This window comes from Pan troglodytes, chromosome 11 (genome assembly GCF_028858775.2).
Source record: "Pan troglodytes isolate AG18354 chromosome 11, NHGRI_mPanTro3-v2.0_pri, whole genome shotgun sequence".
NCBI classification, from domain to species: Eukaryota; Metazoa; Chordata; class Mammalia; order Primates; family Hominidae; genus Pan; species Pan troglodytes.
The window spans coordinates 45,591,460-45,619,258 of NC_072409.2; the positions used below are offsets into that span (position 1 = coordinate 45,591,460).

The window sequence follows — 27,799 nt, forward strand, 5'->3', positions numbered from 1 at the left end:
CCAAAGTGCTGGGATTACAGGCATGAGCCACCGTGCCCGGCTTACTTTATCTTTTTTTAAATTTAACTTTTATTTTAAGTTCAGTAGTACCTGTGCAGGTTTGTTACACAGGTAAACCCATATCATGGGGGCTTGTTGTACATATTATTTCATCACCCAGAACCCATTAGTTATTTTTCCTGATCCTCTCCTTCTTCCCACTCTTCACCCTCCAGTAGGCCCCTGTGTGTGTTGTTTCTCTGTATGCGTCCATGTGTTCTCATCACTTAGCTTCCATTTATAAGTGAGAACATGTGGTGTTTGGTTATAAGTGAGAATATGTGATGTTTGGTTTTCTGTTCCTGCGTTAGTTTGCTAAGGATAATGGCCTTCAGCTCCATCCATATCCCTGCAAAGGACATGATCTCATTCTTTTTAATGGCTGCATAGTATTCCATGATGTATATGTACTACATTTTCTTTATGCAGTCTACTATTGATGAGCATTTAGGTTGATTCCATGTCTTTGCTATTGTGAATAGTGCTGTAACATCATCATCTTCTGAAACTGGTAGTGGCCAAATGACCTGCCTCAGCCCAAGAGAAGCAAAACACTTAAATGTATCCTAGGAAAACCTTTATTTCCTAAGAAAAAAGACAGACTTAGCTGTCACCATCAATTCCATCCCTTTTCCTGCCTTGTACATTATGCCTCCAGCAGTGGTGATCTTCTTTCAAGCACTGGGGAAAGGCCAAAAGATTCACCAACACTGGTCTTGATATTATTGACTCAAAAGTAGCAGCAACTTAACTACAGACTTTAGCTGTGTGATAAAAATAAACATGTTCGGCATAAAGCATTCCATTTTATGTCTTTCTTATTGTACCCGAAACCATACCTAAACTTATTCAGGCAATGAAATTTATAAAATAATCCGTCCTTTTCCTACTAAAATGAATATGAAAATATTTTAAAACCTTAGTAAACTAAATACCTCACATAAACCCGAGTAAGGTAAAGAGATAAGAGAGAGCAAAATTACGTAAGATTTGTAATGAGTAAAACGAGACATGGATATTGAATCATTTCATATCTACCTACATGTAAATGTAGGTAGATATGAAATGTAGTAGGAATGATATGAAATGTAGTAGGTAGATATGAAATGTAGTAGGAAGAGAATACTACCTACAGTAAATGGGTGATCTAGTAAGATACAATTGATCAAAATTAATGAAAAACTAAAAAAAAAAACCATAAGTTATAAATATCATTTATAGAGCTATCATTTAAAATTTACCAAGACTATAGGAAAAGATTTTTAAGGTAGTACCCTTTCCTCAGGTGTCCCGCGTCCGCCGATTCCTCCTCCCTGGTCGTCGCGTCCTTGGCAGGCGTCAGAAAAATGGCTACAAACTTCCTAGTACATGAGAAGATCTGGTTCGACAAGTTCAAATATGACGACGCAGAAAGGAGATTCTACGAGCAGATGAATGGGCCTGTGGCCGGTGCCTCCCGCCAAGAGAACGGCGCCAGCGTGATCCTCCGTGACATCGCGAGAGCCAGAGAGAACATCCAGAAATCCCTGGCCGGAAGCTCAGGCCCAGGGGCCTCCAGCGGCCCCAGCAGAGACCACAGCGAGCTCGTCGTCCGGATCACCAGTCTGAAAGTGGAGAACCAGAGCCTGCGCAGTGTGGTACAGGAGCTGCAGCAGGTCATCTCCAAGCTGGAGGCCCGGCTGAACGTGCTGGAGAAGAACTCGCCTGGCCACCGGGCCACGGCCCCACAGACCCAGCACATGTCTCCCATGCGCCAAGTGGAGCCCCTGGCCAAGAAGCCATTCACACCAGCAGAGGATGACGACGATGATGACACTGACCTGTTTGGCAGCGACAATGAGGAGGAGGACAAGAAGGCGGCACAGCTGCAGGAGGAGCGGCTGCAGCAGTACACGGAGAAGAAGGCCAAGAAGCCTGAACTGGTGGCCAAGTCCTCCATCCTGCTGGATTTCAAGCCTTGGGACGATGAGACTGACATGGCCCAGCTGGAGGCCTGTGTGCGCTCCATCCAGCTGGAAGGGCTGGTCTAGGGGGCCTCCAAGCTGGTGCCCGTGGGCTACGGTATCCGGAAGCTACAGATTCAGTGTGTGGTGGAGGACGACAAGGTGGGGACAGACTTGCTGGAGGAGATCACCAAGTTTGAGGAGCACGTGCAGACTGTCGATATCGCAGCTTTCAACAAGATCTGAATCCTGAGTGTGTGTGTGTGCGCCCGTGAATCCCTGCCAGGATTAAAGACTGAGACCGGCAAAAAAAAGAAAAAAAAGAAAAAAAAAGATTTTTAAGGTAGTACACATAAATAATGAACTATAAAAGACAGAAATCATAACTTTGAATTTTCAAAATTAAAAACTCTTGTCCTTTGAAAGCACTTAAGAAGGTGAGAAGGAAAGACTCAGAAGGGGAAGAAATAGTTGCAATAAATTTCTGACAAAAGATTTGTTTCCTGAAAATGTAAAGAAATTTATAACCCAGTTGTAAAAGGACAACTCAATAAAAATGACAATATACTTCAATAGAGATAATTCATAAAATAAGATATGAAATGGTCAATGGGGACAAGAAAGGATTTCAACATAAGCCACCAGGGAAATACAAATCAAAACCATAATGAGACACTTCTACACACTCATTAAAATTAATGAAATTAAAATGATCGACAGTACCAAGTGTTGGAAGATGTTGAGCAACTGGAACTCATGCGTGGCAGGTAGGGATGTAAAATGGCACAAAGACTTTGTAAAATACTTTGGCAAATTCTTAAAAAGTTAAACACATAGCTACTATACAACCCAGCCATTCCACTCCAGTATTTAACCCAAGTGAAATGAAAACTTATGTCCAAACAAAGACTTGTACATGAATGTTGACAAGACTTTTATTCACAATAGCCTCAAACTGGAAACAACCTACATGTTTATCATCAAAGTGAATAGATATAATGTGGTGTATCCATAACTAGAAAACTACTCAGCAATAAAAAGGAACAGACTAATGATACATGTGACAACATGGATGAATTTCAGTCATTTTGAGTAAAAGATGCCAGACATGAAAGAGTATTATGTACCATATGGTTGTATTCATATAAAATTCTAGAAATGCAAACTAATAGTGAAGTAACAAAATTCAGATTAGCAGTTGCCTGAAGCTAGGCCAGAGACAGGGATGGCCAGCAAAGGGGCACAAGGAATCTTTTAGAGTTGATAAAAATGTTCTGTATTTTTATTGTGTTGGTGGTTTCATGGGTGCACACACTGTCAAAATGAACACTAAATAGATGCAATTATTGTATGTAAATAATATCTTGCTAAAGTTGATTTTTTAAAATACAGAAGATAGATCCATATCTGAATATAGTTCATGTTTAAAGATCAGATCATTTTATTAATTGAAATCATTTCAAGTTATAGAGAAGTATATACCAATATTTTATTTCTTGTAATTGCTTCATTGCAACTTTAAAATACATCATCACTCTTAGACCATCATAGTAAGTACAGGGAAAAAAAAAAAAAACAAGAAATTATTGACTCAGGTCATTTATACCCACAGATGCAAAAATTCTAAATAACATTGTGGTGAATAGAATATTGAAGTATATTTGAAAATTAGTAATGATTTTAATTCTAAAATTCAAAAGTGATAGACTATCAAGAAATTGAGGTTGGCCGGGCGTGGTGGCTCACGCCTGTAATCCCAGCACTTTGGGAGGCCGAGGTGGGTGGATCACGAGGCCAGGGGATTGAGACCATCCTGGCTAACATGGTGAAACCCCATCTCTACTAAAAATACAAAAAATTAGCCGAGTGTGGTGGCGGGCACCTGTAGTCCCAGCTACTCAGGAGGCTGAGGCAGGAGAATGGCGTGAACCTGGGAGGTGGAGCTTGCAGTGAGCCAAGATCATGTCATTGCACTCCAGCCTGGGCAACAGAGCGAGACTCCATCTCAAAAAAAAAAAAAAAAAAGAAAAAGAAATTGAAATAATGTACTACTATAAATTAAAAGAGAAGGTAATATATTTATATCAGTAATCACTGAAAGGTATTTTATTAATTCAGCATTTTTAATAAAATAGGCCTGGTAGAAGGTTACCTAAATATAATTATTTAACTAAATGCAACAGCAATTTTTTTTTGAATTTTTTTAAATTGATGAATGACATTTGTACATATTTATGGGGTACATGTGATACTTTGTTAAATACATAGACTGTGTAATGATAAAGTCAGGGTATTTAGGGAATCCCTCACCTTGAGTATTTATCATTTCTGTGTATTGGGAACATATTAATACATGTTCTCTTCTAGCAATTTTGAAATATGCAATAAATTGTTGTTAAATATAGTCACTCTACTCTGCTATTGAACGTTAGAACTTATTCCTTTTAACTATATGTTTGCACTCATTAAACAACCTCCCTTCGTACCTCCCCCAACCCACATGCCCTTCCCAGCCTCTAGTATCTACAATTCACTCTCTACCTCATGAGATCAACTTTTTTTAGCTCCTACATATGAGTGAGTATATGTGATATTTGTCTTTCTGTGTCTGGCTCATTTTTCTTAACATAATGACCTCTAGTTCCATCCATGTTGCTGCAAATGGCATGATTTCATTCTTTCTTATGGCCAAATAGTATTTCATTGTGAATATATACATTTTCTTTATCCATTTATCCATTAATGGACACTTAGGTTGATTCCATAACTTTGTTACTGTGAGTAGTGCTGCAATAAACATGAGGATGCAGGTATACTTTTGATATGCTGATTTCTTTTCCTTTGAATAAAACCCCATTAGTGAAACTGCAGGATGTGGGAGTCTGTCCTCCAGACCCTGACCCAACGACGGATGAATAAAGTACACTGACACACAGATGTTCTGCTTTGCCAGTCCAGCCTAGCGTCCAGGCCACTTAGTCACAGCCACGGCCTTGATCAGTCAGCAAGACTTGCATTTATTCAGTAAAGATTAATTGACAAAGGTTGTGAGTAAACACCACTAGAGGGTAATTGACATTGCAGACTTCCCGGACTTCCTGAGTAGAAAGCAATTAAGCACCTATGGTAGATCAAAGGTTAGTCTTAGGACCACATGAGTAAACGAACTAGTCAGGTAAACTACTCTACCTTCCTTTGTACCCACTTTAAGCTATTTACTCAAGGTATGGATTAGGTTGCCTTCAGACATAACCTTATCCTGAGACTTTTGCAAAACCCTTCAGGCCTTCCAAGAAGGTCTGTGGCTTATGATTTTCCCCACCATCCTGACTAAACCCCTACAGCAGGACCGAATGGTAATTCTATTTCAGTTTGCTTTAGAAATCATACCGTTTTCCACAGTGGCTGTACTATTCTTTTTCTCCACATCCTTGCCACATCTGCTATTTTTTGTCTTTTTAATAATAGCCATTCTGATTGGGGTAAGATGATACCTTATTGTGGTTTTGATTTGTATTTCCCAGATGATTAGTGGTGTTGAGCTTTTTTTTTTTTTTTTTTTTTTTTTGAGACGGAGTCTCACTCTGTCACCCAGGCTGGAGTGCAGTGGCACGATCTCAGCTCACTGCAACCTCTACCTCCTGGGTTCAAGCGATTCTCCTGCCTCAGCCTCCTGAGTAGCTGGAATTACAGGCATGCACCACCACACCCGGCTAATTTTTGTATTTTTAGAAGAGATGGGGTTTCACCATGTTTGCCAGGCTGGTCTCAAACTCCTGACCTCATGTGATTCGCCAGCCTTGACCTCCCAAAGTGCTTGGATTACAGGCATGAGCCACCATGCCTGGAGCATTTTTAAATATCCCTTTCCTTTGCCCACTTTTTAATGAGGTTATTTGGGGGCAGGGGTTGTTTGTTTGCTTACTGTTGAGCTGTTTCACTTCATTGTATATTCTGGATATTAGTCTCTTATGAGATAAATAGTTTGCAAATATTTTCTCCCATTCAACTGGTTGTCTCTTTACTCTGTTGATTGTTTTCTTTGCTGTGCAGAAGGTTTTAGTTTAATATAATCACATTTGTCTATTTTTGTTTTCGTTGCCTGTACTTTGAAGTCTTTGCCATTAAGTATTTGCCTAGGCCAATGTCCTGAAGTTTTTCTCCTACGTTTTTTCTAGTAGTTTTATAGTTTCAGTTCTTAGACCCCCTTAAGTCTTTAATCCATTTTGATTTGATTTTTGTGTATGGTGAGAGATAGGGTCTAGTTTCATTCTTCTCCATATAGTTATTCAGTTTTTGAAGATACTCTCCTTTCCCCCATGTATGTTCTTGGAGCGTTTCTTGAAAATCAGTTGGCTATGAATATGAGGATTTATTTCTGGGTTCTTCTGTTCTATTCCATTGATCTTTGTGTCTGCTTTTGTATCAATACCATGCTATTTTGGTTACTACAGCATTGTAATGCTTTGAAGGTAAGTAGTGTGATGCCTCCAGCTTTGTTCTTTTTGCACAAAATTGCTTTGGCTATTTGGGCTTTTTATTGGTTCCATATAAATTTTAGTAATTTTTCTATTTTGGTGAAAAAAAGACATTAATATTTTTATAGAAATTGCATTGAATTTGTAGATTGCTTTGGGCAGTACAGTCATTGTAATAATATTAGTTCTTCCAATCCATGAGCATGGGATGTCTTTCCACTTGTTTGTGTCCCTTCAATTTATTTCATCAGTGTCTTGTAGTTTTCCTTGTAGAGTCTTTAACCTTGTTGGTTAAACTTATTCCTAGGTATTTCGTTTTTTGTAGCTATTTGAAATGGGATTGGCTTCTTGATTTATTTCTCATCTATTTCATTATTGGTGTATAGAAAGGCAACTGGTTTTTGTATGTTAATTTTGTCTCCTGCAACTTTACTAAATTTACTGATGGGAGATTTTTGGTGAAGTCTTTAGATTTTTCTAAATATAAGATCATATTATCTGCAAAAAAGGACAATTTGACTTCCTCATTTCTTTTCAGTGGCAGCAACTGTAAGCAGGTGGCTGGGGGACATATGTGTCAGCTCTAGGTGGTGGCTGCAGGTGGGGTAGCCAGCAGGGCACTTGTAAATGTGTGGTGGTCCTGCTGCTTGGGAGTGTCAGGATTGCTGCCAGTGGCTCGCACTTCAGCTCTGATGGCAGTAGCCAGCAGTAGTAATGGCTGTAGATATGGGAAGTCAATAGATCTCTAGAGATGTGAAAATGTAGGGACTGTTGGGCTCCAGAGCAGGATGCAGTCTGGTGACGGCTGGACTCTCAAAATGGCTCCTTAGAGCTCAGGAGATGTATGCAATGCAGCATAGGCTCCCTCTCTGGAGCAATGCCATCACACAGTCTCCAGGCAGCTCCCTGTGTAAGTCTTAGGGCCCACGAGTGTCAAGGGGCTCTCCTGTGGCTAGAATTGCAGGAGTTTGTGGTGGGAGTGTAGACCAATGGGGGTCTCTTACTTACCTTTTTCCCACATTGTGGAGCCTCTTTGAGGTTCCCAGCCAACCCTAGACAGGCAGGCTGCCTCTCTTCCCTCTCTTTCCTTGCGTTAGGTGTTTCCTGTTACTTCTCTGTTGAATTCCAGTATTCTTTTTTAGATTATCTATTAGAAGTGTGATTACTCACTATTTTGGTTCTTCTTTGTGGAGGAGGCAAGTGCTAGATGCCTCTAGTCAGACGTCTTGAATCCCTTCATCACAAGAGCACATATTTTACATGGAAATAATGAAGATAATTAAGATCACTAATTAGGAGCTAGCTGCAGTGACTCATGCCTGTACTCCCAGTGCTCTGAGAGGCCAACATGGCAGGATTGCTTGAGGACAGGAGTTCAAGACCAGCCTGGGCAACATAGGGAGACCCTGTCATCACAAAAACATTTTTTTAAAGAATTAGGCAGGTGTGGGTGGCACACACCTGTAGTCCCAGCTACTCAGGAGGCTGAGGTGGGAGTATTGCTTGAGCCAAGGAGTTCAAGGTTGTGGTGAGCTGTAATCACACCACTGCATTCTAGCCTGGGTGACAGAGTGAGATCCTGTTTTTTATTTTTTTAAAATCAGTAATTAGAGTATCCCATTGGAACTGTAACTATTTAACTCAATATTGGAAAATATGGTATATAAAGTACTATGAAAGGTACAAGTATTAATATAAATATTGAGAGTAAATAATTAAAAGTAGACTATGTTAACAGGAGGTTTTAAAATAGGCATTAAATTTTGTGAAAAGTTTGGTTCATCTTTTATTGATAATATATATGCTTGATTAAAATATTTAAAGCATTACAAAGAAATATGCAGTAAATGCTATCTTTCTATCACCACTATCTGACAGTTCCCACATTCCTCTGTCAATTATAAGCTTTCAAAAATTAGCAGAAAATAGGCATGGGAAGTTGTGTAGATATATATTTACACACATACATCTTTGTTTTTTCACCTAGCATACCTTGGTGACTACTCTATATTAGTACACATATATCTGTGTCACTTATTTTGTAAGTGTTATTTGTAGATATATTATATGAATTAATAATGGATGTGCCATCATTTACCCAAGCCCCTACTGATGGCCATTTCTTTTTAGCTAGTATTCTTACATTTCAAAGTGCATAGTATTTATAACCGGGATTTTTGCATTGGAGAAATTTTAATTTTATACATCAAAGACATTAAAGGGCTCTTACTTTTCTGGCAGCTGGATAACTGAAAAGACTAATTATATATACATATATTTAACTATATTCTAATATGGTTGTGGTAGAGTTTTCTGTGTGAGTGCTTTAGAAGCCATTTTTGTTTATGGTGAATTGTCTTCTTGTTTTCTTTTCCTATTGCTTTACTGTTCTATCTTTTCTTTGTTGATTTCATATATTTATGAAATAATCCCTTTGTCATGTGCCTTACACATATTTCTTATGAATCTGTCATTTATCTATTGGTTTTTATTGTGATTTACTTAACTGTGCATTTTTTCTTTTAAATTTGTATTCTGACATAATTTCAGTCTTAAATTTATGAGAACATTACAAAATTCCCATATATCCTTCACACAGATTCCCCAAATGTTAACATTTTTACTACATTTGCTTCAACTCTCTGCCCATTAACATAAGTGCATTTACACACACTCAAACACACATTACTTTTTTCTGAGCCTTTGAGGGTGAGTTGCAAACGTTATTCTCCTTGACCTCAGATTCTTCCTTTCGTATTTTCTAATAATGAAGACATTCTCCTATATAACCATGTAAAATTATGAAAGCAGGGATTAACATTGATTTAGTGCTATTACCTAATTGACCTTCCCAGAGTGTATGTATTTGTCTACTTGAGAGGGATGGTGATGGGGCATCACCAGCAGCTCAGTAATGCCAGAAAAAGGAGCAGACAGAGAAAGGGCTGCAGATGGAGATTTGGGCAGAAGCCAGTTTCTGAAAGCCTTATATAAACCAACTATTATTGTCATTTCTTAAGTTTATAAAAAAAGCAAAACAAATTAGAAAAGCATAATTCCAAGAAAAAAACCAACATTTTATTTTATTGTATCTTGTCTTATTTGACTTGATTTTTCTTAGAGATGGGGTCTCACTCTGCCACCCAGGCCACACTGTAATGTTGCTATCATAGCTAACTGCAGGCTCAAACTTCTAGGCTCAAGTAATTCTCCTGCTTCAGCCTCCCAAGTAGCTGGGATCACAGGTGCAGAACACCACACCCAGCTACAGTGTTTGAAAAAATAGACATGGGGTCTGGTGATGTTGCCCAGGCTGCTGGACCTCCTAGCCTCAAGGGATGCTTCTATCTCAGCCTCCAACACTGACGAGATTACAGGCAGGAACCACCATCCCCGGCAATACCAATATTTTCAAATGAATAAACTGGAGCGCCATCATTTTATTTTATAATGGATGGGTGAAAACTTTGTAATAGACTCATGTACTCCATGGATTTGTGACAAGGAATCTATAGCATTAACTATGGCTGAAGCTTCCCTTGTCTCCCAGCCTCTTTATGTGGTTAAGAGTAGAAACACTCAAATGTCTTACCTTTTGCACCTTCTTGTCTTTTTTTCAAAATTCAAGGCTTCATAGCTGCTGTTTCTGTCAAACATGCAAGCTTGTCAGATATTCCTTCTGGAAAACATCATCCCTCTGCCTCTTTACCTGGCAAAGCTTCACTTACTCTGCATGCTTCCCCTAAATCCTACCCATTTTTTTAGAAGCTTGCAGTCATCACCACAAATTTAAAAGTGCGTGGCATCTAATGAACATAATAAACACCTAGTAAATAATAACTACATGCTCCCAGGTGACATCTATCCTCCATCTACCCTCTACATAATGGGTCAGCACACTGTAGACCACAGGCCAAATCCTGCCTACCATGTTTTTTCTCAGTGAAGTTTTATGAGAGTACAGTCATGCCTATTCACTGACTTGCCACCTATGACTGCTTTCACACTACAATGGCAGGGTTGAGTAGCTACGACAGAGCTACTTAAGGCCATTTAAGCATGGCCTTCAGCTGCTTAAATCATTTTTGAAAGAGAGAGAGAGACCACATGGCCTAAAATATTTCCTATTTGGCCCTTTACAGAAAAAGCTTGCCAATCCCTGCCTTATACCCTGAACAGAATGCCCTAATTCTCAAATTGAATCTAATGCCTCCCCTGCTCACAATTTTCCAATGAATTTCTAGAGCAAATACAGCTGGCTCCCTACCCAAGAGCAGTTCCTTGTTGTTTCTTGCTGGAGAATCACAAATTTATTTGGGTATTTATTATCCCAATACCCCTCCCCAGCTTCAAAGGATAAGTGATTATTCTAAGCTAATCAGATAACTACATTTGCTTTCCCAGTGCCTGGTTTAGGAATGAGCATGTGGTGTGACCCAGCTAATAAAATATTACAAAAAGGGCTGAGCACGGTGGCTCATGCCTGTAATCCCAGCACTTTGGGAGGCTGAGGCAGGCAGATCACGAGCTCAAGAGACCGAGACCATCCTGGCCAACATGGTGAAACCCCATCCCTACTAAAAATACAAAAATGACCTGGGCGTGGTCGCAAGTGCCTGTTGTCCCAGCTCCTCGGGAGGCTGGGGCAGGAGAATTGCTTGAACTTAGGAGGTGGAGGCTGCAGTGAGCCAAGATCGTGCCACTGGACTCCAGACTGGTGATAGAGTGAGACTACATCCCCGGAAAAAAAAAAAAAAAATTACAAAAAGTCCCCTGCATGCTTCTGAGTTTTCTCCCAATTTAAAAGACACATGTGAAGAAAAGCAGCCCTTCCAGCCTTTAGATACTGTCTTGTGATAACATGATGTTTGGAGCTGTTGCTAAGTAGCCAACCATGAAAGGAGACATGAACAAGACACTGCCAACAGCATAGCTGAAAGAGGAACAAGTGGGATCCAATAATATCGCTGGACAACCAAAACAAGTCTGGTTCTTATAGTTTTGGCCACTGTTAGGTCTTCTAGAATTTGCAGCCAAAAGCATTCTACCTCAGAAGTTTCCCCTGGCCTACAGGATAAGATCTACTCATTTCTATACTATTAAAGGTCTTTCATTGAACTTGTTTCTAGAAACAGGTAAAATAACAACAAAGTCTTTCCTAAGCTTGCCTTCACTGACACATACTAAACATAATAAATACATAATAAATAATAACTATAAGCTATTTTCACCTTATTACCAAGCACTCCATATATATTTTTTTGCACTAGCAAATTTGAACTGCTCATAAACTCTACAAAGTTCACTCAGATGTCCTATCTTTTGAACTTGCTCCTTGTGTTTTAAAATTTTCATTCTTCATGGCTGCTGCTTCTGTCAAACATGCAAGCTTGTTAGATACTCCTTCTGCCAAGCATCATCCCTCTGCCTCCTTACCTGGCAAAGTTCCACTCACTCTGCACGCATACCCTAAATCCTACCCACATTTTAGAAGCTTGCATTCATTACCACAAATGTAAACATGCCTGGCACATACTGAACATGATACATACGTAATAAATAATAACTATAAGCTCCCAGATGACATTGGACACACAGTAAGCACTACTTAAGGTAGTAAATAAAATAAATAACAGTGGTAATAACAATCTCCTAACTATTTTTTAAATGTATTTTGTAACATTGGAAAAATGCTTAGTCTATAAAAGATACATGATGGTTATTTTTTAAGTGGACGAGTATATGAATGAATTAAAATATTTTTCTTAAAAATTCTGTTGAAAAAAACACAAAAATTAAACAGTTATCTATATTCTATTATGAGCATCTTAAAGACAAAAACTATGTCAATTCCATCTTTGTCTCCTACAGTTTGCCAAACCTAACTTATAGAAGTGGTTTGATAATTATGTACTAAATTAACGGTGTCTTTATACGGTTCAGACTGTACAATGCATTAGGTGTCATGTTTTTGTTATTGTGAACCATTTTTATAATTTTATTATAATTTTTTTCATTTTTTGAGCCTAGAGTTTGGCTATTAGAATATTTATTATGATCATATCTTGCCTAATGGTAACAGAGTATCTTTTTTTTTTTTTTTGAGATGGAATCTTGCTCTGTCACCCAGGCTGGAGTGCAGTGGCGCATTCTCGGCTCACTGCAATCTCCACCTCGCGGGTTCAAGCAATTCCCCTGCCTCAGTCTTCCGAGTAGTTGGGAATACAGGTGACCACCCCCATGCCTGGCTAATTTTTGTACTTTTAGTAGAGATAGGGTTTCACCATGTTGGCCAGGCTGGTCTCAAACACCTCACCTCAAGTGATCTGCCTTCCTTGGCCTCTCATGTGCTGGGATTACATGCATGAGCCACCACACCCAGCCTGGTAACAGATTATCTTCTTCCAGCAAAATTACTATTATTATGATAATTATCCAGCACATAAAAACACACAGCTTGTTCTAAGAAGTGAATATATCTCATGAGCTTCCAACTTATGGTGAATAAATTACAAATAGACCTTGTTTGTATAGGAATACATAACATAACTTCTGCTTCTTGGGAAGGAATTACTTTTCTGTCTTCTGCATTCAGTAGGTATCTTCAAAAATAATCTCCTATTTGTATGGGTGCACACTGGCTCAGTTTTATGGTTCTTATTGCCATTTGTTTATGGTATCAGAAAGGGATTGTTGAATTCCTAGTTCTAAAGACAGTTACTTTCTTAGTGACACAGATTCCTGTGTAATACAGTTGACCCTTGAACAACAAGAGTTTGAACTGCAGGGGTCCACTTATATGCAGATTTTTCTTCTGCTTCTGCAACGCAGAGACAGCAAAACCAACCGTTTTCTTCCTCCTCAGCCTAATCAACCTGAAGATGATAAAGATGAAGACCTTTGGGAGGATTCACTTATGTTTATGAATAGTAAGTATATTTTTTCTTTTCCATGATTTTCTTTATAACAGTTCATTTCTCTAGCTTACTTTATTTTAAAAGCATAGTATATAATAATGCAACACATACCAATTATGTGTTCATCGACTGTTTATATTATCAGTAAAGTTTCCAGTCAACAGTAGGCTATTAGTAGTTACGTTTGGAAGGAGTCAAAGTTATACTCAGATTTTCAACTGCACAGGGATCAGAGTCCCTAACCCCCACGATATTCAAGAATCAACTGTAATTAACATTTATTTACTAAATATAAACCATTTACTATAAAAATTAAATAGAAGATCCATTTGCAATAACAAATCCAATTTGTAACAATGTAATTATAGAAGAAAATGCAACATATTAACTTAAAAATCTAATTTCTTATTTCTATTAATACAAAAATATCATGTAGAATTTCAGGGATCATAAGTAGGTAAATGAATTTTTTTCAGACAATACTGTTTGAGATTGAGAATTAGCTACAACTAACTTCTTAACTGAATTCTAAAGAAATTAAATTTAAAAAATTAATTTATATATAAATATATATATTTTAAACTGCTCTTTTATGAGTAAAAATATGTAATCTTACTTTTTTTTGTTTTTTTTGGAGATAGAGTCTTGCTCTTTCATCCAGGTTGGAGTGCAGTGGTGCCATCTCAGCTCACTGCAATCACCTGGGTTCAAGTGATTCTCCTGCCTCAGCCTCCTGAGTAGCTGGGATTACAGGTGTCCGCCACCATGCCCAGCTAATTTTTGTATTTTTAGTAGAGATGGGGTTTCACCATGTTAGCCAGGCTCGTCTCAAAATCCTGACCTCAGGTGATCCACCCGCCTCACCTTCCCAAAGTGCTGGGATTACAGGTGTGAGCCACCATGCCTGGCCTGTAATTTTGCCTTTTAAAATCAGTAAGATCACCAAGAGAAATGAGAAATTTACTATCAGAAGTCTTACCTTGATTATCATTTCAAAGATGATTTTTAAGTATCTTATTTTTATGTTCCAAAATTTGTTGTTGAATGCTATGCATAATAAATGTAATAAATAAAATTAGTATTTTAATAGTGATATGAAAAATATTTACCAAACATATTAAATTCTTAAAGCATTTCAGACAATATCAGAGCTAATATCGGAACTCTAATGTCCCATACACTTTAAAATTTTAAGCTCTATAAACTTATTAAGCTTCTAATTAAAGAAGAAAAACAGGGAGTACTCATAAACCGAGAAAAGCATAGCTCAGTAAATTAATTCTAGTTAGCTAGCTTAACAGCCTGGAAACTGTCCTGCACTCAGAGTAAGTCCTCGCTCTGTAACTAATAGGTATTTTGTTTTCAGACGAGTTGCTTCTCTTAGGCTCCATGGCTTCTTCTAAAAAGTAGAGATTTTACTATTTGACTTCACTAGGTTGTCAGGAGGATGTAATGAGATAACATGTTCAAATGTTCAGAGAAATCGTAAAGCAATGGAAAAATTTACTCTTGAACTGTATTGCTGAAACCATTTTTGGAATCTCAAACAAAATCTGATGGGTGTTTTTTCATAGGTTCTAATATTTGGATGTCACAGTTTTCAGAGAATGTTACTAAGTGCTAATTTTGGTTATTAGTTCTATTCATTGTGGCTTGTAGTTCACAGCATTTTAGCTAGTTCATAACTTGTAACTAAATTTATACATAAATATATTATTATCTCATTAAAACATATAACCTAATTGTCCCCTATTACTGAGCACATCAGTCACACCAAGGGCAGAAAACTAATAGGTGTCAAAACCCGGCTGGGACAACTACCATTCCTTCTCTACCTCCTCAAACTCGGAGCCAGCAGGTCTGTGTTAGAGGCTGCATCTTCTGGGTCCTCTCCGACTGACATACAAGACAAAGCCCTGCTTGTATTGTTTTTTGGTTCCATGAAAGAGATGCAAGTTTATGTTTCCTCATTTCCAAGTCATGTACTAACAACATATTTGCATGTGACATCCCATATGCTACTCAGCTCTGTTCTCATTTCACAGATCACCTTATATGAATACTTTCATAATGATCATAATAACAATTTCCATATCGGGTGTTTCCTGTTTTGGTTTGACTCACATTGTTTCCTTGAAGCTAGTTAACAAATAGTCAAACGACCTTCTGGGTACTGTGCAACATGTGGAATGCTTTCTGAATTTGCGTGCCATCCTTAGGCAGCAGGCATGCTTATCTGTTCTGTATTGATCCAATTTTAGAATATGTGCTGCTAGGGCAAGTATAAAGCCCTGTTTTATACATGGATACTCATAAGTCATGGATGAGGCTTAGCTCTGTGAAATACAAATTACTTACTTTAGATACAGAGAATTCTATCAAACGACTTCCTGTGAAGTAGAATTTTAAAATGTTCTCACTCATAGGTGGGAATTGAACAATGAGAACACATGGACACAGGAAGGGGAACATCATACACCGCGGCCTGTTGTGGGGTGGGGGGAGAGGGGAAGGATAGCATTAGGAGATATACCTAATGTTAAATGATGAGTTAATGGGTGCAGCACACCAACATGGCACATGTATACATATGTAACTAACCTGCATGTTGTGCACATGTACCCTAAAACTTAAAGTATAATTAAAAAAAAAAACTTGAGGTAGAGATGCAAGTAGCCTTAGAGATTTTCATTACTGTGGAAACACATTACTTGAGGGGCCAACGGCAAGTTGGTGCCCACTATCTATTGAAGGATAATGTGGAACCTTTTGCTATCTAACAAAAGCTGCTACACAGGACAGAAAAAAGCCTCAAGGTACAGATGTGATAACAAAAGGCAAAGGGACCTCTTCTCTCTTCCTGCAACATTATTTGAACATCCCTGACTGTTGAGTACAATCCCAACTAATATTTGCTAGAGAAAAGATGGACACTGGCCTCAAAGGATTACTTACCATGAAGGACTAGGGTAAGCCTAGCTAAGACGTGGGCTACAAATAAGGTTTTTAGTGTTGGGGAAAGGTCAGTTTACTCACTATGTGTGTGGGTAAAGCCAGGAGGCCTTGCTGCCAGAGCAGGGTGCTGGGAACAATGGCTGAGCCTATGTACATGAACTAAAAAACATTGCAGCTGTGGACTCTGTGTATAAGTCACCATGAAGAGTGAGGGATCTGAATCAGTAACAGCATCCTGGTGGCAAAAGTTAATCATTACCAGATTGCAGGACCAGTTACAATGGCAGCAATACAGCAAGTGAATCAATGGAAACAACAGAATGACTAGAATGGCCTTTTCCCCCCTTCTTCTGACTTGTAAAGTAAGATTGTCTTCCTTGGACTTAGAGAACCCCTTAGCTTTTTGAAAAATTCGAAGGAGGAAGGCATAGGAGGTAGCCCCAGGGGACAATACAAGATTTTCTGCTAAACTGGATATTTCAAGACCCAATAACTAATTAGAAAAGTCAGGCCAGGCATGGTGGCTAGCAGTTTGTGAGGCCGAGGCAGGAGAATCACTTGAGCTCAGGGACATGGGCAACATAGTGAGACCTTGTTTCAAAACAAAAGAAAGAAGAAAAAAAGTAAAAGATGTGACGTTATTTATATCTCACATATGAGGGTTATACTTGGAATAAAATGAACAACACTGAGATCCCTAGGGATAAAGGTCTTTAAAAGTCCTGAAAGAATCTTGCATTCATTGCTACTTCTAACTAATCTAGCTTTCTGTTTGATTTCTGGCTAAAAAGTGGACTAACTTGTTGCCATTCCAAACTACCTCAAACAAACTATGAACTGTCACCTAATGTATAAGATGCAATATTTGTAATTATTTTAAACCTTAATTTAGTATTAACTGGTCTTTTAATATAAGCACATACCTTCTGAAATTATAACAAACAGCATAATCCTCGGCAGTCTGGCCAAACAGGTCTTGAGAAAAGATATTTATATTTTGTTGAAGGAGGAGGCTGACGATACTTGACGAGTTATGCTGTACTGCAAGCATGAGGGCTGTTCTAAAATAATAAAGAAATAACAGCACTCAAGAACTTTAATAAAGATATTTCATTAGCAAATTGGATACACTTCACCAATTTCATATCTTGCCTGTCAGGATAGACATAATAACCATATACATGTACTAGCTTATGTGTATAAGCATCTTGGGTGCTAAAGTGTTCATCTGGGTAAATTACCACCAAGACTAAAAGGCAGGGACAACAAGCAAGCTTCGTGTTCCATTGGGATATGACATAATACAAGTTGCTAATTTATAGTCCTTTGATGGCCAAGAAACTGTGCTGAGGTCACTTATCTAAAGTAGGCAAAGATTTAGATGAAGATTTCCCCATTGCTTTCCTAGTCTGATACAGTGTAATTCAAAGTCAGCTAGGGATCAAATAAGTAAGAGCTATCTGCAGGCTTAAAACAACAGCAATAATAATAATAATAGTAATAATAATAATAATAATAATGGTAATAGTAGTAGTTGTAAACTGAAAGTTAAAGTCTACGCTTTATAAAATTAATAAAATACAAAACCCCTTTAGCTAATGTAAGATTACAGGACCAAAAATATCAGATTACAAGTAACAGTCTATAAGAGAAGATGAATCCTACTATATACTGTTTTTTATGTTTCTCAGTCCAAATAACTGCTTTTCTACCTAACTGATTATTCATGTTATTTTTTACTATATGCCAATAGTTATAAGTTAATCTTATTAACATTTCTGACTTGAGTGACTGTTACCATTCTAGAACATTCAGGTTTTTAGGAAAAAAAAAAACAAAAAACAAACAAAAAACCCCAAAACTATTGCACCTTCTGAAATTGTCAACAGCATGTACATTTGCCTGGTTCTTCAACAAAAATTCCACAATTTGCTGTCTCCTAGAATTTATAGCAAACAAAAGTGGAGTGTTTCCCTCCTGTAAAAAGCAAAAACAATTTATAATTCACAAAATTATGTATTTCTTAACTGAACTAAAAATCTTCTATAAGATGCTATGAACTCAAACATGCAATATAGAGAGAAAGTAAATGCAAAGCAGTCCCATCCTTTTCACTCCTCTGTGCTTTCCCACACACTGCCTTGAAACACCCCTTCTCTGCCTCCCCACGTTAACTTCGGTCATCTCCAAAACTCACTATATTTACGAGTCCCCAAAATCCTTGCTTCTATCTCAGCATTTAGCACAGTACATTGTAATTATTTCATTGTTTCCCACTGAAACCAAGAGCTTCTTGAGGGCAAGGGCTGTATCTTTTTTCTCTATAACCCTAAAACTTAAGACATAGTAGCGAATGCTTTACGTTTTTAAAATAAATTAATGATCTAAATTATTATCTTTAGAGCAGTGTTTCTTAAACTATATTTCAAAGAATATTTGTTTTACCAGAAGAACTGTACCCCAACAAAAAGATTCCACGATCATCTGCATATGAGTATTACAAAACTGTATTACATGGCCAACAATCTAGAAATCCCTTGAACTTTGCCTAATCTCAATTTGACAATACTTTTTGTGGCAAACATTAACATTTTAGGAACTAGAGTTTCAGGGATCCTGTTGTCAGAGCTTCCCAATACAAGTGGAGGTTTCCTCTGGGTGGCACAAACTTGCTTGATTCACTTCTATCAATGGTGTCAGGATGCCAATGTCAGGCACTCCTGGTCCAAAGGGGCCACTAAGGAAATGAGCTCTGAATTAGGAGAGATTGGCTTCAAATGCACTTATTTTCCTTATTATTAAATAGTCCATGGGATTTTTCCTAATACAAGAGGATAGATTTTTATCTTAACTATTAGAAAGTTCAGTATGTTCTGTGTAAGAGAGACCAGTTAAAAAATTTTGAAAATAAATATTAAAAAGCAAAGCTCAGTAAGAAATTTTATTCTCAATTATAATGATAATCCTGGGATGCTAATGCAACTTTACTTTTTAAATCCATTTGTATTGGTTTCCATTTAAATTGCTATTTAACTTTTTTTTACTTTAGGGAAAATATAAATCAGAAATAAAAATACAATGGCTTATCAATAAAAGTTCTAATACTGATGTATAGGGCTTATTTCTAGCATAATAAAAGCCAATAAGTCACTTGAATTTTTTTTTGAGACGGAGTCTCACACTGTCTCCCAGGCTGGAGTGCAGTGGCATGATCTCCGCTCACTGCAAGCTCCGCCTCCCAGGTTCACGCCATTGTCCTGCCTCAGCCTCCCAAGTATCTGGGACTACAGGCGCCTGCCACCATGCCCGGCTAAATTTTTGTATTTTTAGTAGAGACGGGGTTTCACCGTCTTAGCCAGGATGGTCTCGATCTCCTGACCTCGTGATCCACCCATCTCAGCCTCCCAAAGTGCTGGGATTACAGGCGTGAGCTACCGTGCCCAGCCGTCACTTGCATTTTTAAGGGAAACTGCTGAGAAGAAAGATATAATGCCTGCGATATTCATAATCTATCCACTTCCCAGCAGGAATAACCTAAAAAGGCTTCTAGGCATTCCTATAAGCAGATGACTATTTGTGGTATAGATATAAAAAAACAGTTAAAAAAAAAACTTCTGAATTCTAAAATTCAACTTTATAATTGAGGGATTTATATAAACTATAGACTATATATTATGAACCAATATATGCTGTCTTGAAAACCTTGAAATCTTTATGAAAACATACTATAAAAAAGGAGTTGTAAGCTCAAATACTTATAAGGATGAAGGAGGTTACCTAAGTAAGTGAAGTACTCAGGTGGGCACAGTAGCATACTGGAGAATATGTGCCTCCTACACAGGGCAACCTCTGCACAGCAGACCAAGAAGTGATGCGGTCCAGGGGACACTAGATTTGATTCTTAAGACAAGCCTGAGGTCCAGATTTCTGCATGAGTCTACTAAATTTTACATGTTGACTCAATTTAAAGAGGCAAAGAACAAATCTATATGCCACACTTAGACTATAGCCCTTGTGTTTTTATATTTGCTATGAATATGTTGCTAAATGATTGTGTATAAACCAAGTATTTGCATGTGGAACCTTTTCTTTCTGTAGTAGCATATGTTTAATAAAAAAACTCAGGCCCTGATATATACATAATAAAAATTGCTGTTAAGACTCATAGTATCCACCTCAAGAATTTTCCCAACATTTATTCGTTTGCAATCTATGTGTATATAGTTTTCCCAGATTGTTAACCAAATAGATAATTAGTTCATAGGAATGCTGAAACTAAATTACTAAAAGAATTCCTATTGTATTCTCACTGACTTCAAGGATTTCAGTGTTTAAAACTGACATCCTGATTATGCCAAAGCTCTATAAACTTAACAGACATACTGAGATAGTCCCTAATACAACTTCAACTGAAAAAAAAAAAAAGGTTCAGGATTTGCTGCTAATGTAATTGAGAAAATCTCACTTGTAATGAACATTTGTTGACACATAATCACTTGAATGGTGACAAAGGAACATGAAATTGTGAAAGGGTCAGCCTCTACTTATTGAAAGATTACCCACAAGTAAATTGCTAAAGACTTTCTGAATGGCAGTGAATGATTCCTGGTGGGAAGCAAAAGGTGTTATTCTGTAAGCTGAGAGATATTGCCTATGATACTTCCTTTCACTTCCCAGTCACAAATATAGAGAAAGACAGATAAGTCAGGCTAATGTTATTGGAAAGGAGAACTTTGAAGAAAGTAGTACCTATCAAATGCCAACTCTTTCAGAGATTTCTTATGTCTTTGAGATATGGGAATTTATATACTGCACTTATCTATTCTGTGCTTCTTAATCAGGAGTGTATTCGAACGCTGAGGTATTATTATTATTATTATTTTTCGCTCTTGTTGTAAGAGACAAGAATCTTACTATGTTTCTCAGGCTGGACTCAAACTCCTAGGCTCAAGCAATCCTCCCACCTCAGCCTCCTGAGTAGCTGGGACTACAGGAACATGCCACTGTGCATGGCTTCAAGAAAATATTTTTAACCATACATGTTCAGAACTTATGATCTATTACATCAAAATCCTCAGGGGAAAGCCCACACTTGTAGACTTTTAACAAAATTTCCCCAGGTCACTGTAATGCACAATTCTAGCTGAGAATTACTGCGGCAGACAATCGCTTCAGTTTCATCTCTCACCCACATGGCCAATATCCTTTATCAGCTTGGGATGTGGCCAGAAAGAGAAAAGAGTATGAGATAGAGTTATTTATTAAAACTCCAGTGAATTTTCCTGGGTGTGGGTATAACAGGGATAAGTAAACTCAAAATCCCAGTTGATTTTGCTATTTATAAGCTCCTTATCTCCCACCTTCCCACCAAGACATTCTAGATTTGAAAGGAGAGTTTAGACTCTTATCTAAGTGGCTGTTTTTGCCAGGATGGGTAATAAGTCAGTTACTAATTTGTTCCACCCTTTGCTGAAGTGTTTCTCACGTCATCACCACATATTCACTGCCAATCTGGTTTCCTCGGAGTCCTCTAAAAATTAATCTTTAGGCAAGTTTCAATCCCTCTTTTACCAAACCAAAAATGATTACCCCAAAGCTGGAGAGTGCTTTGTCTCAATACATAAACTGGAAAAACAACAAACTAAAAAACAAAACCTCTTCTTGGTATTTTCTCTCATTACCTAATTTTCAACTGACCTGCATGTTTTTGATTGCTTCCCTTTTCCCTTCCCATTTTTCCCTCTTAAACCTTGCCAATGAAAGATACATCCATTTTGTTAGAAAACCGTCAGCAGCAGCAAGACTTCCATTTATTTTAAGTTGCTGTTTTGGATAGAATGAGCTTGGTGTTTGGATTCACTTAAACTAGGGCTTGAGTTCTACTTTGAACTCGGTCACGTACCAGCTATTGCTGGTTTTAAGATAAAGCCTATTTCCAGGGTAACTTTTTTCCTGTGATTTTTTTTAATACTAATTAGAAAAATAAATACACCTGGGGTAGGAAACAAATACTTGAAGAAGTTTTAGCTTAACAAATTCACAAATATTTCCCATAAGTGCACTAAAAAAGCTTCTTTAAAAGTATCAATATTTAAGGTAAAATTTTAGACAATTAATTTATTTCAAAATATTTTTATTCGGGAACACTTGAGTTCCAAATATGAAAAACTGACTCTTACCTATGTCAATGTTAAAACAAGTATTTTGAAAAGAAAGTTGATTGATCTGTACCTCGTTTAGTGTTTCAATATTTGCATGGTGGAAAAGCAGTTTTTCTGCCAGTGAAGTCCCCTTATTATACACAGCATAATGGAGAGCAGTGTTGCTGTAGATATCCTTAATGTTTGGATTGGCGCCATGTTCCAGGAGAATAATGGCACAAGCCTCTTCCTGGCAGTGTACAGCCTATTAGTGTCAGATGAAAAAACTAGACTATAAATTCTAAGAATTCAAAATACATATTCCACAGGTTTCACCAACTAGTTATATTTAAATGAGATAAATTCATTTTAATTCTATGTATTTAAATCAAATCCATTTCATGCTGAAAAAGTTGGCTACTATATACCTTCATTAAAGGTGTCCTGTTTAGTCTATCACAGATGTTGATCTGGCATCTTCTGCTCAGCAAGAGGGTGACCACTTCCACACGGCCATGGGCACAGGTCAAATGTAGAACAGTCCTAGGAGGGCGAGAGGAGTTTTCAGGAAATGGTAGTGCAGTATCTCAAAACCTACAATGGTTCATGTAATTGTAAACAGTGAATAGCAAGTTATTCCTCTGCCTTCAAAACAAATAATTTTCTTTTGAAGAAAGTACAATATTTATTAGCTCTTATTGCCCCCTACCTTAATGAAACAGCAGCCTATTTGGACAGAATGAGCTTGGTGTTTAGATTCAGTTCAACTAGGGTTTGAGTTCTACTTTGAACTCGGTCAGGTACCAGCTATTGCTTAGCCTTTCTGTGCCTCAATTTCCTCATTAATAAAATAAAGATGACAACAGCAGCTAGCTCACGGGACACCACTGTGATGCTTAAATGAAAATCTATGTAAATCATTTAGGACCATCTCCAGAACAAGCAACAGCTCAATAACTGTTAAATTTTTGTTTGTTGGAATGGTGTTTATACCTCATTGCAGCCTGGAACTCATAGGCTCAAGCAATCCTCCTGCCCCAGCCTCCTGAGTAGCTGGGACCACAGGAGTGCACCAGCATGATCGGCTAATTTTAAAAAATTTTTTGTAGAGTAGGAATGTCACTTTGTTGCCCAGGCTGGTTTCAAACTCCTAGCATCATGAGAACTTCCCACCTCAGCCTTCCAAAGTTCTGGAATGACAGGCGTGAGCCACACACCCAGCCAGATGTTACAATTATTACTATTACTACTACTTAACAAAAACATTTTAATTAAGTAAAATGATACAATTATTGCTATTTTGCAGGATGATTTAAAGATTAGGTCACATTTCAGTATATCTGATATTGGAATGGCACTTATAATTCATAATTTTTTATAACTACAATTGGTAGTGTTTAAAAAATCATCTTATTAATATAGAAAACAGTAGGGTATCACACAATCCATGAGGCCTTACATTAAGCAAATACGGTATAGACAGCAGGTCTAGGGCAGTTCTAGGCATCTAACTGACACTTAAATACATTTTAATTCCTAAAAGTACCATGGGGAAAGAGCACTGAAATAACAACATATTTTTTAAACAAATTACTTCTTTGATTTTTAAAAATATGAAGCTAAAGGAAACTAATGATTGAGATGAACAGGTATGGCTCATTTTAGTCAACACTTAGATTTACAGAATATATGCAAATCAGACTTTCCAATTATTCATATTAGTATTTAAGACTGATAAATTTTCAAAAGGGCAGTTAAAGGTTATCTCTTACTGTTTTCTACCTTCAGAAATGCTTTTGCTTGAAAGGTGGGAGGAAAAGCTTCAAGGAGATTAAGTCCTACTATTCCCATTTTAAATCTCTCATCTTGCTCAGGCAGAACAGGTAAACAAAGTTTTTAAGTATGGAAGGGTCCTGAGAGATAGTGCAAAATGTTTGCTACATAACAGGTAAAATGTTTGCTACATAACAGGTATTCAGGTTATGTTTGATGAATAAATGGATTGATAGAATACAGTTGGGGAGCTCAATATTTTTAAATACAACTTTTATAAACCAGTATTTTTGTGATAGTAATACTATTTGCTATTTGTTATTTTTATAAGACTACAACTATAATGAAATGATTAATCTATCATTGTTTGCATATATGTAATGAATCTATACATAAGAAAAACATATATACATAATATGTACATAATAAAATCTGCAAGCACAGGTAAAAAGATTCCCTTTTTACTTCTGAAGAAGCTAAAAGTTCAAACAAGATAACAACCCTCAATAATAATGATAAAAAATAGTGAGAAATTATTTTTATCTGTACAAGATTCATATTTCTCTCTTCCCAAAAATTATTCCATTAATAATAAATTTTTACTAGAAGTTTTAGAAATGCTCACTTCAGAAATCAAAGGTAAGAAAAAAGAACAAAAGACTTGAAAATACAAATGCTCAGAAGTTACTAATTTTATGCTATTTTGTACATAGTTTTGGCTAACACAAGACCACAGTATGTTTGTGTGTATGTGCAAACAAATTGATTTTTTTTCCTCACTGGCTATAACAAAATACATCCTCACACACCAACATACTTCTCCACCTATTGCCACCTTCAATGGCCACATATCCATTCTATGGGTTCTTGTTAACATAAATGCTGAGAAAAACAAAGTGCATGTATCTCTATTTTCTGAAGGTATTTTAATACAATGGAATTGATGGGTAAAGGGCATATGCATTTTTAAAATGTGGTAATTATCTCCAAATTATCTACTTGAAAAGTCATCAGCAACTTAAACTTCAAGCAGCAGTGTAAGTACCACTGCTCTTCATTCTCACAAACACTGTGGATAGAACACAGTCTCATTCCTCTTTTAACTTAAATTCTCTTATGAGAAACACTAAGGATTTTTTCTTATGTACATAAGTAACTTGTGGATCTGCAAAAAAGTACTTTGCTCACTTTTAGAGTTCTTTTCTTGTGGATTTGATTGGAAAGAATTCCCTGTAAAATAAAGATGTGCTTTTTATCTGTATATATATAACTGATATATATATAACATATTATATTCGTAATATATACAATTTGTTATATATATAATCAGTAATATATATCATATTATATATGATAAAGAATAACTTCCCTGTAGGATGAAGATACACTTTTCATCTGAATATATATTTTTATATATTAGTAAAAATATATATCATAAATATTTTTCAAGTGTGTTACCTTTTGTTAATTTTTTTCTGATACACAGGGGATTTTAATTTTTAGTTTGCTAAATCAACTTTCAGAATGCCTGCTTGCGAGGTCATTCTTAGGAATGCCTTTATTAACATAAAATGTACCTGTATATATAAGTCTTTGTATTTTCTTCTGGTACTTTTCTCATTTTGCATATGTAAAAATTTCAGTCTAAATTCCATCAGGAACTCATTTTTGCGACATAAAATTCCATTAGTTTTCTTCACACAGCAGGCATGTTATTAATAACTCATCCTTTCCTACTCATCTGAAATGTTACCATTATCAATCCCTATGTATATATCTTACATATATTTCAGTGTTTTTGGATTTCCTATTCTGTTGCATTTATTTATCTGTGTTTTCAGCTGTTAGTAAATAATTAATTGTGAGAATTAATAGCACATTTTGATATCTAGAGGAGCAAGTCTTTTTTCACTCCATTATGAACATTTTTAAATATCATCACAATAGTAAGATAGACAGTGTCATGCAAAAATGATAAAACCTTGATATTTTTATTTGGTTTATGTAAAACTGATAAACATAGAGCTCACATTTTGAGAAAAATGAGTCTTCTCATTCAAGGAACCCACGTCCCATTTCCAAGTGTCCCTCTAAGAAGCCCCAGTAAAGAACCTATCTACCTAGGTGGATTCGGATTTAAAACTGACACAGGGTTTAATTTGAGAACTCTTCGCCTACTGAAAATGGCTCATGGTATTTTTGACATGGGAATGAGTTCTCATTAGGCACCTCCCTATCATGTATATGGCCCCATGTTTTAAACGTGTATATGCTTAACTTTGTGAGTTAAATCAAATTATCCACCAAGTGCTACAGACGGGGAATTGCCAGCGATGGAAAGCAGCTGAGGCTCCATTTGGCTCCGCGGCTCCGAGGGTGCCCGGGGTCCTCCAAGGCCCCCGCCCCAGGGGCTGCAGGGAAGCCGGGCCTGGGGCCCCCTCCCACCGCAGGCTGAGCCCCCGCTACCTGTCCTTTCTGTCGCGGGCGTCCAAGTCCCGGAACCTGCGCGTCAGGCAGTGCTCCACCTCCGCGGCGTCGCCCTTGATGGCAGCCCTGTGGATCTTCCGCAGTTCCCAGTCCCGGATGTGGTACCCCCGACCAGCGTACTCTTGGTCCATGGAGTCCAGGAGCGCCTGGCCCAGGCGTCTCCCGAAGCTGAAGAGCTTCCTCATGGTGGCGACTTTTCAGACGCCCACCACCCGCTCCTGAGCCGCCGCGGCTCCTCGTGGCCTTTCCACCCCCACCCAGCCCCAAATCCGCCATCCCCCCCACAACCCGCGATCCACCCCCAAATCCAAGATCCACCCCCAAACCCGCGATCCACCCCCAAATCCAAGATCCACCCCCCAAACCCGCGATCCACCCCCAAATCCAAGATCCACCACCAAACCCGCGATGTAGCTCAGAATCCGCGATCCAGCCTGGTCCACCACAGCCTTCAGCAGCGACACTCGCAGCCTCCGACCTCTCAGACCGAGTGAGCTCCACGAAGCCGTTAAGCGCGTGCCTGTAGCTCAACGCTCCGATCTCTCAGACAGCGTGAGCCCCGGCTAAGCCTTTAGGCTCGCGCCTGCAGCTCAGCGCCAGCTCGGACTCCGGAAACCGCTCCCGAGCCCGCGTGGCCTGCAGGGGGCTGCTGCAGCTCGGGCGCAGGCGCTGCTGGCTTGCGGGTTCTCCTGGGCTCGCCCGGGACGTCTCGGAATCGCAGACGTGCATCCCTTCCGGCCTGAGGGCCCTCCTGGCCGTGACTCCCGCCCCGCTCCTCCTCCAAAGAGAGATCGGGGCCGCTGACAGGGGCCCTCCGTAGCCATGGGGGATGGGACTGGGGGGTCGGTTCCAGCCACGGTGCAGCCGCCGCCGGGCAGACCGCCGGGCTTCGCCGCAGCCACGGCGACATCTAGCCCCGGTTCTGCGAGGCTGGGAGCGCCAGCCAGCTTGGGAGTGGCCAGGCAGCTGTTGCCAGCAGGTAGAGGGCGCCTGCAGCTTGGGCGCCCAGGTGGTGGAGAATGGCCTGGGCTGCCTCTGGATCGCGAGTGCACCTGGCCTGAGAGCCC

At 38.3% G+C, this 27,799-nt stretch overlaps 1 protein-coding gene, 1 non-coding gene and 1 pseudogene across 22 annotated transcripts; 1 reads left to right on the forward strand and 2 right to left on the reverse strand.

The window, feature by feature from the left end:
* Window positions 1–599: 599 nt before the first annotated feature.
* On the reverse strand, window positions 600–27,644 carry ANKRD19P (putative ankyrin repeat domain-containing protein 19-like). Of its 21 annotated transcripts, XR_010148476.1 has the most exons (10): window positions 26,712–27,254; window positions 22,901–23,015; window positions 22,564–22,737; window positions 18,203–18,309; window positions 17,256–17,393; window positions 15,736–15,862; window positions 14,357–14,424; window positions 10,053–10,106; window positions 1,314–2,277; window positions 600–803 (listed from the first exon to the last, which is right to left on the reverse strand). XR_010148476.1 is itself a non-coding variant. In XM_063787302.1 (8 exons), the coding sequence occupies exons 1-7, from the start codon at window positions 26,915–26,917 to the stop codon at window positions 14,398–14,400; spliced, it is 894 nt and encodes a 297-aa protein (XP_063643372.1). In that variant the 5' UTR covers window positions 26,918–27,254; the 3' UTR covers window positions 1,238–2,277; window positions 14,357–14,397.
* On the forward strand, window positions 1,386–2,228 carry LOC104007937 (elongation factor 1-delta-like; annotated as a pseudogene).
* On the reverse strand, window positions 15,556–15,658 carry LOC112204438 (U6 spliceosomal RNA). Its single transcript, XR_002938086.1, has one exon. It is a non-coding gene; the product is annotated as a U6 spliceosomal RNA (small nuclear RNA).
* Window positions 27,645–27,799: the final 155 nt, after the last annotated feature.